Below are 13,954 nucleotides of genomic sequence, written 5' to 3'. Positions count from 1 at the left end.
GGGAAGGGGCAGAGAATCTGAAGGAGGCTCCAGGCTCTGAGCTGTCAGCACAGAGTCCAACACGGGCTTGAACCCACAACAGTGAGATCATGACCTGAGCTGATGTCAGATGTTCAACCAACTGAGCCACCCAGGTGCTCCGAGGGCTCTGTTATTTCTAGGGAGCGCCTTCGTGCCAGAACTTAGGACGGTACTCCTAGGATCGTGATTGTTTTTACAACATTGCTTTTGTTTACGGTGGTTTTTGCTTTCAAAACATTTACTAGCCTTTACGGTTAGATTTAATTAGCCTCCTGCAGACTTTGGAGTTTTACATTAGATGTGGTGAAGGAAGCAGAGAGAGAACACATAGAATGCATTCCTGGGAGTTGGGGAGGGAAACACCGAAGGGAAAGGAGCAAGAACGCGGGAGAGCAGCATGCGTGCAGATGCAGAAGGTCAGGACGTGCCTGAACAGCTAGTGGTACAAGGATTCTGAACAGAAGATTGATCTGGGTCAGATGCAGTCAGTGAGGGGACGTGTGCTTGGGTGGATTCTTTCAGGCTGTTGGTTTCAGGGGCTGGCTGGTGCTGGGAGCCGCCTCCTTCTTGCTCTGGGTCACGGGGATCCACTGAGCCGCCCTTGCCCTTGTCCTTCAGATCGAGATCTCAGGTGCATTCAAGGCGTGCCACCATCTTCCCTTCATGATCCTTGCTCTCAGGCCCTTGGGTCCCTGCGGTCCTCCCCCCTCCCCCATCATCCTTTGTTCCCAAACTCAAACTGCCCCAGATGCAGGCTGTTCTTTCCATGTAGAAGTCTCTGCCGCCTTTACAGGGGCCTGGGGCCATGTCTCATCTCCCAAACGAGCTAATCTGTGCTCTCTGCCCCTCATAGGACTCTGTCCGTGGTTTCCCATCGAATCTCATTTCCCTTCGAGTTACAGTTACCTACAATCACGTCTGTCTTTCTCCCACTTTGGACCGTAAGGGTTCTGTGTTTTCACCGTGGCATTGTGACGTCTGGTCCGTGTGAACATTAAATGTACATTTGTCAGGTTGAATTGGCTCAGTCTTTTCCCCTTGAGAACTCTTTATTTTTTTAAGTTTATGTATTTTGACAGAGAGAGTGCATGTGGGGAAGGGGCGGGGGAGGGAGAGAGAGAGAGAGAGAGAGAGAGAGAGAGAGAGAGAAAAAATCCCAGGCAGGCTTCGTACTGCCAGTGCAGAGTCTGATGCTGGGCTCAAACTCACGAACCACAAGATCATGACCTGAGCCAAAGTTGGATGCTCAACCGACTGAGCCACCCAGACCCCCCCTCCCCCCACTGCCCTGGGAACTCTGCCGTCCATCTTGTTCCCAGCCACTTGCTTCTGCGGGGACTAAATAGGGTGCAGGCCCTGCTCGCCAGAGCTGCTTTCCTGCCACACCCCATGGCGGGTCTGCCAGCCCCACCGGCTGTCCTATCACCTGGCCTCAAGAAGGAGAAGCTGATCTTCCTGGACAGGTGTGGCTGTAGGGATTTTCCTGGGAAGATGTGCCCTGTAGCCGCTCAGAGGATGGAGGGACAGGAGTCCTGTCTGTGTGCAGCCAGTGCGAAGAGCAGGACTTCTGTGTCCCCGCTCCTGGTAGCCACCCTCCGACTGTGACCCAGTGACTTGCCAGAGGGGGGAGAACGGCCAAGTCAGCAGAGAGGAAAGGCAGGAAGGCCTGACTAGCGCTGTTTTCGGCTCTGTCCCAGCCCGTCCCGCGCCCCTTCCTTCTCGGAGCCGTGTTTGGCAAGCACCAGCGTCTCCTGCCCAGGGGATGGTGGGGACCCCCACAGCCCCCCGGCGCCACACGCGTCTGAGATGTGGGGCTGTGGGTGGCCCCGGCCAGGTCCACTCTGACTCTGCCTTTTTTTTTTTTTTCCCTCTCTTACAGTACATCTTTGTAGATGCTTATGCCCAGTACCTCTGGATCACGTTTGACTTCTGTAACACTATCCAAGGCTTCGCCATCCCATTCCGGGCAGCTGACCTCCTTCTGCACAGCAAGGCCTCCGACCTTCTCCTGGGCTTTGACAGGTCTCACCCCAACAAGCAGGTAAGGGAGCTTCTGGAACACAGATGGGGCTTCTTGAGTTTTCTGTTCTGCCCCCGATGGCTTGTGTGTCCTCTGAGTGACCTCCCCCGGTCCCTCCCTCCCTCGCTCCCAAGCTTAGCCCTTTGTAGCTACTATTTCACTTCCCTTGGCTAAAGAAAACTAGATCTCCCTGGCGGCCAGGGGGTGAGGCCAGGCACTTGGCAGGCCTCGTTAAATATCGTGCCTTTCTCGGGGTAGATGCATCTTTGTGGGTTTTGGGGGGTAAATCGAAGCTCTAGAAATTAACCAAAGAGAGCCAGCTAAAGAAGTCTGCAGTCTGAGCTCTGCCCGGACCTCTTTTTTTTTAATTTTTAATTTTTAAATGTTTTTTTATTTAAATTTGAGAGACAGAGAGAGTCAGGGCGAGCAGTGGAGGGTTAGAGAGAGAGGGAGATACAGAATCCGAAGCAGGCTCCAGGCTCTGAGCTAGCTGTCAGCACAGAGCCCAACGTGGGGCTCGAACCCATGAACCTCGAGATCATGACCTGAGCCAAAGCCGGACACTTAACCGACTGAGCCACCCAGGCGCCCCTGCCCAGACCTCTTAATGAATTTCTGTTCTGCCTTTCCCAGCTTTGACTGTAAACACCCTGATTTTGTATCATTTATTTGAAATTGCCATCACATTTCACTTTTTTCCCCCTTAGTGTGTGCGTGTGCACGTGCACATAATATAAATGGGTCTGTGTTTTCTCCTTAAATCTGGATTTGAAGGAAAGGCAAGATGGGGAGAGAGCCCCTGTAGGATTTCCATCTCAGGGTTGAGACTCGCCAAATCGAGAGGGAGGAAGGGTCTGGTGTAATCCTGTGAAGCCTGTAGACCTTGCAGGTTTGGATTAATGGTGAGTTTTGAATGGCTTTGCTCAGAGGAACCTTGGAACCTTTCTCTTTCTTTGCCAGTTATTTAACCAAAGCATGATCTGTTTACCCTTACCTTCCTTTGGGAGTAACCTAAGTAGGGCTGGGTCGGTGTACCGGGATCGGTGGATGACTGTGTTTTTGTGGTCCCCTGCTTCTTCTTCCTTCATCCTCTTTTTTTTTGTTTGGTTTTTAAGTTTATTTATTTATTTAGAGAAAGAAAGAATCCCAAGCAGGCTCTGCTCTGCTGGCACGATCTGTGAGATCATGACTGGAGCTGAGATCAAGAGTCGGATGCATTACCGACTGAGCCACCTGGGGCCCCCTGTTTCATAATCCATGATCACTAGGGCCAGAAGAACCCCGGCCCTGTGTTTGGAAGTTCAGGGGTTTGGGCAAAGATCAGCAAGTTAGTTACTCATGGCCACATCCTTTGTGTTCAAGGTGATTCCCTTTGGTGCCGTTTGCCTCTGCGCTCGGCCAGTGTCCTCTCGGTTCGCCTTTAGTGGCCCCTTCTGGGTTTTTAAGGACACTGCTTCCTAAGCACGAAGGATGGAGTGTGATCCTTTTGTTTTTACTATCCCTGCGGACTAGTCTTGAGTAAGCTGTAATTTCTGGTGATCCATAAATGGAAGACAAGTCCCAGTCACTTTTTTCTTGGAGTTCTTGAGGTCTTAGTAACTATGGGGAGGAACATGAAGGCGTACTGGGGCCTTCCCTCCCTGCCCTTGTTTGGATTTGTAGTAATCAGGCTGGCCTTGGTGATCTCTAAGCCTGTCTTCACAGCCAGAACGTTCTTTCAGGCGGGGTTTGAGGGCCGGGCCACTCAGGTGGCGGGGTCCCTCTTACATCCTGATTCCTTTCTGCCCTTTCGGTCTTCACAGCTGTGGAAGTCGGACGACTTTGGGCAGACCTGGGTCCTGATTCAGGAACATGTGAAATCCTTTTCTTGGTAAGTCATCCATCCAACAAGGTAGAATGACCTCATCCCCTTTCTTCAGCTCTAGCTACTTCCCGAGGACACCCCGACTCTCCCCTGAAAGGCAAAGCCTGTGGTTCGGGAGACGCACGCTCCAGACCTGGGAATTAGAGCTGTCAGTGAAACATGCTCACTGTGGGAGGTGGTGGGGGTGAGAAAGGTCGGTTATTTGCGAGAGAAGTGATGGAGCTTTTGCATTTTTCAGTCCGGGGAGGTGGGGGCACGGAAGGATCTTTGAGCGCTTGGATGGATTAGAATTTCTAAAGACCTTCCCTCTTAGAGCTTGATAACAGAAGTGGGGGGTTTTTCTCCATAGAAAATTCATTCACTTGTTCATTCACAACTTTTTTTTTGATATCTGCTGAATATAAAACACACTAGATGCTGTAGGGTAGAAGTTGAATAATTTATGGATAGAGTTACTAAGGAGACCGCAGTTTAGGAGGTAAGAAAAGACATTTCGTGCATGTTGTGAAGGAAGCCCAGAATTCATGGACGTGGGAGGAGAAGTCAGAGGAGGGACACGGTTCTTTCCAGATGGGACATTCACAGTCCCACGGAAGAGCATGCCTGCAGTTGAGCTGGGGCGTGTGCAGCAGGCTGGAGGGCGCAGGAGGGTGTGCAGATGTGTGGTGCGATTCCAGGCAGGAACAGAAATGTCCCAGGCAGAGATCAGACACTGTGGTCTTTGGGTGGAGAACACAGAGTCTTTGGGACGGTGTGTTGGGTGAAGTTTGGGGAAGGGACATTGGTATCCGAATCCGCAGTCCTTGGTGATGGACTCTGGACTGAATTCTGAAAGCAAGGAGGAGCCACTGTAGGGTTTTGAGAAGGGAGAGTGAAATCAACAGAGCCACACTTGAAGAGATGTACAGTTATTTCTAGTCGATTTTCTGACCTTTCACGGGTCCAGGATGCAGGATGCAGTCTCGAATACATGGATTTGTACACGTGTGGGCGAATGTGCAGAACAGATTCCCAAAAACAGACGTGCTGGGTCAGTGGGTCACACCACCTGTTCAAACTTTGCTTCTTCCCTGATTGATACTTGACCTTCACTGCCCCCAGTCAGCTGCCCCTGTAAGCTTCCCCATTTCACTTTCTAGTTGTACGGGGCAAGAACTTTGAGTGTCACATATTTGTTTTGTGCGTCACATTCCACCCGTCAGGAAATCCTGTGGTCTCTACCTTCTGTTTATATCCAGAATCTACCTTGTGGCTATTTCGTTACTCCAAGCCACCATTGTCACTCATTAGTTGTCAAACTGGTCTTTCTGCACCCACTCCTGTGCTTATGCAGTTAATTCTCAGCACGTGGCCTGGTTGGTCTTCCTAAAAACAGGTCTGATCTTGTTGTTCCTCTCTCTGCATTGAACCTTTCAATGCACACCAACATTTCTCTCAGATTAATACCAGGTATATTCCTACCACAGGGCCTTTGCACTTACTTTCCCCCCTGCCTAGACAGCTCTTATTCAAGGTATACTTATTGCTTACTCCCTTGTGTCATTCAAACCTGTTCAAATAATACTTTCTAAGTGAAGCCTATCCTAAGGATCCTATTAAAATTGCAGTTCCTCTCCTGTCATTGTCTGTACCTTGCTCTATTCTTTTCTTGTGTAGCATTTACCACCTTCTAATATATGATTTTTAGGCTTATCTTATTTGTCTTTCTCTCTTTGATAGTAGAAAAGCTCCAGAAGGGCAGAGGCTTTGGTGAGTTTTGTGCACTGAAGTATCCCCATGAGTAAAGCATTGACATTGTAACTTTGGTAGAGATGGCCACATCTTCTGTAGAGAGTCTCAAATTTTGCCTCATCTCAGCCACATAGAATGCTCTCTTCACAGTCAGTATGTTAGGTAAGACAGACTTAACTCTTAGTTTGCGTTTTGTTTATCGTGAATGAGTTTGAACATCTTTTAAACTGATCAAGAGTCATTTTTATTTCTTTTTTCATGGCTTGTCTGTTCATTCCCTTTGCTCTTTTTGTATTGAACGGTTAGTCCTTTTATTGATTTCCAGGAGCTCTTTATATATTTGAAGTTAGTCTTATGAAATGAGATATCATGTGTATGTTCCTTTGTATTTATAATCCTCAGTTTATCATTTGTCGTTTGACCTTTCCATGTACTTTTAGTCCTCACTGAATGCAGAGTGGTACATACTGTCCATGCTCTCTGTTGGAAGAGGAATGTCTTGGAGTTGGTGTTGCTTCCTTAGCAAATGGGGTCAGTGGAGATGGAAGGAGGGGTCTCCCAGCTGAGTATCTTCAGGCTCCATTGGGCTTCCTTTTCAAAGAGGGCGGCTATTTCTGGTCCTTTTGTCATTTTCCTTGGGTGGAGGTTGTGATGTCATGGTGAACTTGTAACCACAATCTTATCCAAGTATAACCTCTACCCCAGGAATACCACTAGAACTTTCTTTTCTTTATTTGAGTTTTAAAAGGGACACATTGCCCTTTGATCTGTTTAGGTAACCGTATATCAAGAGAGCAAACCAGCAGGATGACTAAATAAAGGAACGTGATGCTTGGGAATTTGTATGTTGTACCTTTTGCCTCCATGCAGATATGCAGATGTCTTGGGGGAAAGGGCTGGCTTATCTTATTTTAGGTAATTACATGTCTCATGTCAGGGAATTTCAGGCTATTTGGAGGATTTCCCATAACAAGTGAGAGCGTAATCTTAATCTAACCTCCCTGAGAATAATGGCATACATTTGTTCCATAAAGCGTGGCCTCCTGGGAGCGGTAGGAGTCAGGAAGATGGATGACCTATGTAATCCAGACCTGGAGACTGGCGAGACGGGACAGCGGACGGGCTGTGGGGGAGGGACTCGGGTTCCTGGTAGAGCATCACTAACGGGTGAGGCCAGGTGACTGTGCTCAGAGACAGAGCAAGCTCTGAATTTTCATTCGAACAAGGGCAAAGAGAACAGGAGGGCTAACGATCGATCGCAAAGGAGCCGAAGGAGCGGAGCTTGCAGGTGGGGTGGATTCCAGAGCCGGGAGGTCCAAGTGTGGATTACCAAAGAGAACTGGGAGAAAGTCAGAGCTCCTTCTATCTCTAGACACTTCCTGCTGCTTTTGTTTAGGAAAGAATAATAGAGGGAGCTGGGTCTCAAAATAATCTGAGTCAAGGTCCCTTCCTCTCTGCCTTTTTAAAAATATTCTAGCAGCTTTGGTTTAATTTGCATATCCTCTAGGGTAGAGGAAGTCCTTTACTCGGTACTTCTAATTGTGGAAGAGAAGAGAACACGCCACCACCCACACACATGCGTGCACAGAGCAGAGCATCTGATCCTGCATGAGGACCCAGGCCGCTGGCTTCTGCGGTGCCCTGCTGAGACTCTGGATTGTGGGGCCCAAGTCACGTCTTTTATTTTTCTCTTTCTTATCTCTTCCTTCCTCCCTTCCTCCTCCCTCCTTTCTTTCTGTCTTGGAGAACATCCTCTTGACAGTACCTCTTTGAAGGAATTCGATATCAGAGACTTCATGATCCTGAGGGCCATTGTGAATGTGGCTCTGGGCAGAGACGGGGACAGAAGTGAGTCTTGCCTTTCCTCGCTCACCCAGTGAAGCTCTCTCCCCTGATTTGTCCAGTTCTTTCCCCGGCGTGTTGAATGGTCTGGTGTCTTGGGAGTGTTAGGAGACCTGGGGCAGATTAACCCTCTTCCCAGCTGTTGTTGGGGGCCTTGTTGGGGGGGAAACCCTGGGTCAGAGATTCTTCTCGAGGGAGTTTGATCTAGTCGGTGTTACAGTTTTGGAATAGCCTTTGCACCGTGGTCCATGGGTTCAGTGCATCAAGATTCAGCCCCGCTGGGAGCCCCGTAGGATAAAAAGAAATGTAAGACATGGCCTAGGACACTCAAATACATTATGTGAACAATAGATTACAGTGAATAAAAGGCACCCCTGTGAATAAGAGGCACCACTGTATCGAGTCACGAGAATGATTCCAGAATCCACCCACCCAAAACAGCTCTGCACCTTTGTTTGAAACTCACATAAAATTCATATCAGAGGCTTGAAATTGAACACTGTGCAGGTACATCGCCTGTGCCGGGAGAAGGGAGGAGCGCTTTGGGGGAGGGCTTCCTGGAAGAGGTGCCTTGAACTTGAGCTCAGAAGATGAGTGAGGTTTCGAAGTGCAGACCAGTGTGCATGCAGGGGGCATGCCTGCAGAGGGCTGCTCTGTTGACAGAGCACGGGGAGTGGGGGAGCAACGAGCTCTGTGTTTCTGAAGGATGTCAGGGAGATCAGGACGTGTGTGAGAGAGTTCATGAAGGAGCCACTTGGAACATGACTTTGCACTGGTTGGATGATTCCTGATTGCATGCATCAGTGACAACAACACAGGATGGGCAGAAACAGAGAGGGCAGGGTCTGTTAGCAAGGCTAGACTCACTGGTTCCTCATGTGGTTTCTTCTAGAGCTGTTCTGAGCACCTCCCGTCCTTGGGAAACACACTCCTTTGTTCTCCGGGGTTGGTAATTTAGGGCCAGAAATTCACTGATGGCCTCAAGCAGTCCATTGCTTATTGATTCCTAAACACCCTGTGTTTTAACTTTTTCTTGTCTTTACTCTTCTCAAGCATGGCGAGGCTTGCCTGGAGCCAAGCCCAGGGCGCCTTATAGAGAGCAGTAAAACACTTGACAAGAGAGCATCCTGTGTAGACCCCGCCTTCATGTCCTTGAACTCCAGTTGGCTTTCTGCCCAGCAGAACCTCCATTTCTCCAGGGGTTTAACGTGGAGATGAATGCAACTGCTCTTCTTCCTCTAGGGGTGTCGATCCCTATGACAAGCCGAACACCATCTACATCGAGCGGCATGAGCCTTCTGGCTACTCCACGGTTTTCCGAAGTACAGACTTCTTCCAGTCCCGGGAGGACCAGGAAGTCATCCTGGAGGAAGTTAGAGACTTTCAGCTCCGGGACAAGTACATGTTTGCTACCAAGGTGGTGGTAAGTTGGAAGGCGCTGATGAATAGAGTCCTTTTGAGTTTTCCTTTCTGAGGTTTGGCATTCTGTGAGTGAGCAGGTGAGTTTACGCAAGCAGGGACTGGCTTGGGGTGCCCAGGGGAGCCTGACGGAGGGGCACGGGACGGAGATAAACATTCCCGTGGGGCTTGGCTGGTCCCAGGAGGTGGGAGGAGGTGGAGACGCTTAGACAACCACTCAGGGTGTCTGTGGGGCCTTGGAATTTGTTTGTTTCCTGGTAGCCAAGCCTCCTTGTTAAACCCTTGTTAAATGTGTGTTTCTTCCATGGGGCTCCTGGGTGGCTCAGTCGGTTAACCGTCTGACTTTGGCTCAGGTCATGATCTCATAGTTCTGGAGTTCAAGCCCTGTCTTTGCTGACAGCTCAGAGCCTGGAGCCTGCTTCGGATTCTGTGTCTCCCTTTCACTCTCTACCCCTCCCATGCTCATGCTCTCTCTCTCTCTTTCAAATAAATAAACATTTAAAAAATTAAAAAAAACCCCAAACACATGTTTCTCTGAAATCCCAATTAAAAGAACACAGAAAGGAGAGGCGGGGCTCAGTGGTGATTTTCCTTCATCTCGCTGCCTGATCTCTTCTCATATTTGGGCGAGGTTTTAGGGAATTTTGGACACATGTTAATTTCCACAGCTAATAGAATGTGTAGTCACTGGCTAGTGGGAGTTAATGCTCGAAGAAAAGCAGTGATTAAGCTTCCAGCTGTCAGTAAGTAGCTTAACTCTCAGCCTTTGGGAAAATCGTCCCCTGGATTTGATGTGTGGATGGAGCCAGATGCTGGAAGGGAGGGCTTGCTCATTTAAAGGCGGAGCTGATTATTTAACAGGGTTTCTTATGCCGCTGTATCAAGTTGCCAAGTGCAACTGCACTGCCCTCGTGTAAAGGAAAATCTGCTCTTCCTGAAGTGCCACAAGCTTACTTTCTGGTGGCGACTATTCTCTCCTTGACCTCGGGCTCTGAAGAAGGTCCCTGGTAACGGACACACGCTTTCCCTTCCGTCACACTTAAACTTGGGGACTAAGATTGGGTGTAATATTTTCTTCCGGGTTCTCCCTTGTTTGTACGATTGGGAGCTGGCCCAGCAGAAGTAGGCCATCCCACCTTGGAAGGACTCCAGCAAGGGAAGAGAGAGTAAAGGTTGAGGTGAGAGGAGAAGATGTGGGTGGCTAAAGACAAGAAAGATTCCTCCTTACCTACTTTGCAAAAATATTTTTATTTTTATTTATTTATTTTTTAACATTTATTCATTTTTTGAGAGATAGAGCACAAACGGGGAAGGACAGAGGGAGGGAAACACAGAATCCAAAGCAGGCTCCGGGCTCTGGGCTCCGGGCTGTCAGCACAGAGCCCAACTCGGGGCTCGAACTCACGAACCGTGAGATCATGATCTGAGCCGAAGTTGGATGCTTCACTGACTGAGCCACCCAGGCGCCCCTGCAAAACCACTAAAATTATGCCGTTTTTCTTCTGTCAGGCTGTTTGCATTGAGTCACTTGCTGGATCCTTCCTTTCCTGTCTTGCCTCTCACTTTCTCTCTCACGCACACAGTGGCCAGTAGGCAGGCATCCTTGGATTGCCCTGGGCAGGGGTGTGGTGAGGGGGAGGCGCGCAGGGTGAGAAACCGGGCCTGAGCACTGATACCTTGTGACAGGCTCTTGGCACTCCTAAAGTCCTGGATTGTTTGCGGTGTTTCAGTGTTCCTGGATCTTTTCCTGCATGAGTTCCTTGTGGCTGAATTTATCTATATGACTTTAATTTCTTCCTGTGGCCTGAGTTGGGGTTCAGGTGGAGAGCTGCTGGACATCCCTCTCACCCCTATTGCTTCTGGATCTCACACCCAAAAAGCTGAAGTTACATCCCAGCTGGACCTTTCTGTGCCCTCTGTTCGGACCTAACAACTGTGTCTGTTCTCTCCGGACATAGCTGCTTAGCAGAGTGCTGGCAGCACGTTTATCATTAGTCCTGGCCTGTGGCCGGACGAGTGGCTGTGTCTGTTTTGTTCCTCACTAATGCAGCGTCCAGCAGGCTGCACGGACTTGCTCCATAGCAGGTATACAATAGTTGAATGAATGCCATCTTCGCCCACCATATTTAGAAAGCATAGACCAGTAGATTTGGTTGGTGGGGAAGGGGGTGTTCATTGATTGGTATTTCCATAGTCAACCCTCAACTTTCTGCATGGCTTGTTGGGTGGGCCACCAGGTTCCGGTGGTGTTAGCTCGAGGCTCCACATCAGAGGCAGGTGAGGTTGGCCAGCACATGGAGGTGTTTCTCAAGTGGTGGCCTTAGTAGCACGCACGGCACTGTCACACAGGGGCACTTTTTCCAAAGTCAGATTCCATGCCCCCCATGCATTATTTTCTGAGCATCCCTAGGCTGCTGCAGAACCTCTTCCCTGGGGCCCTCTGTCTGCAGATGCTTTCGACAGTAGTCCATCCTAGGATCAGAGGAACGCTGTAGACTGGATGGGATGCTGGGGAGGAAACACAACTGGCAGTGCATGATAAAATGAGTGTTTCCCTCCTTCTAATTTCTTCCTCTTTATTACATTAGTCTGTTGAGCCGTGAGGATAAACAGCATTGGACTTGGTCGGATCACCCTATCCCTGGGAGTGTTGAGGTCTGCCAGTGTTCACGTCTTATCTGGGGTGTGCTTAGCGCTCAGGCTGCCTGGGTTTGGGGAATTCCGAGCGACCTTCATATTAAACGGATTCAAATCAAATTAGGAAAGTCAAGGAGCTAATTGGAAAACCACAGAAAATTGGTTTTGAATGATTAACTCTTGCTTTTCTCCAGTACCATAGATGATTACAATTCTTTGCACATTAGCTTTTTAGAACATGTGGGGATGGCCATCTGGATTTGGGACAGAAGCTGGTGTCTGAATCTTCAGCATCCCCTGGGTCCCTGATGGTCTGGCTCTTACTTCATATGTGCTTTTGGTCTGATGCCCTTTGATACATATTTTTAAAAGTTTATTATTTAATATAATTAATTTATTTAATTTTATATATTTGTTTTATCTTATTTATTTTATTTAATATATTATTTTATTTAATTAATTAATTTAATGTTTTTACTTTTAATTTATCTTTGAGAGAGACAGAGACAGCCCGAGCAGAGGAGGGGCAGAGAGAGGGAGGGAGGGAGAGAATCCCAAGCAGGCTCTGTGTTGTCAGCACAGAGCCCGATGTGGGGTTCCAACTCCTGAAACTGAGATTGTGCTCTGAGCCGAAACCAAGAGCTGGACACTTAACCAGCTGAGCCACCCAGGCGCCCCTCCTTTGATATATTTTGATATATTTTTCTAACCCAAGTTTAATTTTTATTCCTTGTTTTTTGACACGGAGTTCACTTCCTTGTTGAGTAGTCCACATAAAAATGATAGCCCATTAAAGCAGCACTGAGGCACTTCTGCAAACCAACAACGATTTGTTAACTTGGCAATATAGAGCTGTTAGGTTCTTTCTGGTAGGTACCAATGCTTGCCAGAAAGTTGGAGGTAGGTGAGGGCTAGATGCTCCCCTGTAGCTGCACCAACAGCTTATTGTGAAAGCCAGGTTCAGACTTTCTTGAGCAAATGTGTATCAGTAAGCTAGACCTGCTGTATGGGCTTGATGGTGTTGCCTCTGTTCTTATAGTTAATGCAGACACAATGTTCTAGTTCAGGAAACGGCGAACTGTGGCCCTTCACTTGTTTTTGTTGATCAAGTTTTATTGAAACAGCCATGCTTATTTGCTTACATGTTGTCTATCACTGCTTTCGAGTTACAGTGGCAGAACTGAATAGTTGCATGGAGGCAGGATGGCCCACAACATCGAAAATATTTCTATATGAATCTTTACAGAAAACCAACCCTTGTTGTTAGAGGCAAGATCCTGTTACCCTTTGAGTTGGTATCAGGTGACTGGCATCCTCTAGCGGAAGAGTTGGATAAGTCATAGGCATTACCCCTAAAAGTTTATGTTACAGGCCTCCTTAAATTGTTATGTCCTATTCATGCCAGGGTATTATCTTCAGGATATTATTGCCAATTAAATATCTTGCATGCCTCTGGTCTCCCAAGACAGGTCATTTGTACTTTGGCTATTCTGACCAACCAACCACTAACTTCACTATTGAAAACCGATTTCTCATGTTCATTATGTGAATTTAAAGTCTCTAATGTTGTTAGAGATAATGAGAAAACTTAGGAATTGCTTCAGGAGTGTGGGCTTCTCTGTGAGACATTAGCTGACCGCAGCTGGGGTGTGAATTTTAGGATAACTGACCAAACCCCAAGCTATTGACATATTGTTTTAATTATAACATTACTTCAGTGCATGTAAACATAAAGCTAGGTATAAGCATTTAATACTTGTAACTTCCACACAGCAATAAAACCCAAACACATTTACAGCTTGTAAATAAAACTATAATACCAATAAATTTAAAATTAATTTTTATAACGCCTTCATTATTATATGAGACATAATTCATATGCCATAAAACCTATCCTTTTAAAGTGTACAGCTCAGTGCTTGTTAGTATATTCACAGGGTTGGGTAATGCTTATTGCTACCTGATTCCAGAACATTTTCATCACCCCCTAACCCCATTCTATTCTCCTTGCCTCCCATCCCCTGGTGGCCACATATCTATTTTCTGCCTTATAGAATTATCTGTTCTGGACTTTTTTTTTTAATGTTTTTATTTATTTTTGATACAGAGAGAGGCAGAGCATGAGAGGGGGAGGGGCAGAGAGAGAAGGAGACACAGAACTGGAAGCAGGCTCCAGGCTCTGAGCTAGCTGTCAGCACAGAGCCCGATGCGGGGCTCGAACCCACGAACGTGAGATCTGACCTGGGCCGAAGTTGGCACCTTAACCACTGAGCCACCCAGGCGCCCCTAAAAACTTTTTTAATGTTTATTTATTTTTGAGAGAGAGAGAAAGACAGGACAGAGCATGAGTAGGGGAGGGGCAGAGAGAGAGAGGGAGACACAGAATCTGACACAGACTCCAGGCTTTGAGCTGTCAGCAC

At 47.8% G+C, this 13,954-nt stretch overlaps 1 protein-coding gene across 1 annotated transcript in view; it reads left to right on the top strand.

The window, feature by feature from the left end:
* SORL1 (sortilin related receptor 1) overlaps nucleotides 1-13,954 on the top strand; it is a gene marked incomplete at its 5' end in the record, with an annotated part of 168,464 nt that overhangs the window by 31,612 nt on the left and 122,898 nt on the right. The window contains 3 exons of the mRNA XM_029915675.1: nucleotides 1,901-2,062; nucleotides 3,844-3,911; nucleotides 8,721-8,901. Coding sequence (XP_029771535.1) covers nucleotides 1,901-2,062; nucleotides 3,844-3,911; nucleotides 8,721-8,901 — 411 coding nt within the window. The remainder of the gene's footprint in view (nucleotides 1-1,900; nucleotides 2,063-3,843; nucleotides 3,912-8,720; nucleotides 8,902-13,954) is intronic.

This window comes from Suricata suricatta, chromosome 11 (genome assembly GCF_006229205.1).
Source record: "Suricata suricatta isolate VVHF042 chromosome 11, meerkat_22Aug2017_6uvM2_HiC, whole genome shotgun sequence".
Taxonomy (NCBI): domain Eukaryota; kingdom Metazoa; phylum Chordata; class Mammalia; order Carnivora; family Herpestidae; genus Suricata; species Suricata suricatta.
The sequence above is the reverse complement of the archived record's forward strand: the minus strand, read 5'-3'. Positions and strand labels throughout refer to the sequence as shown.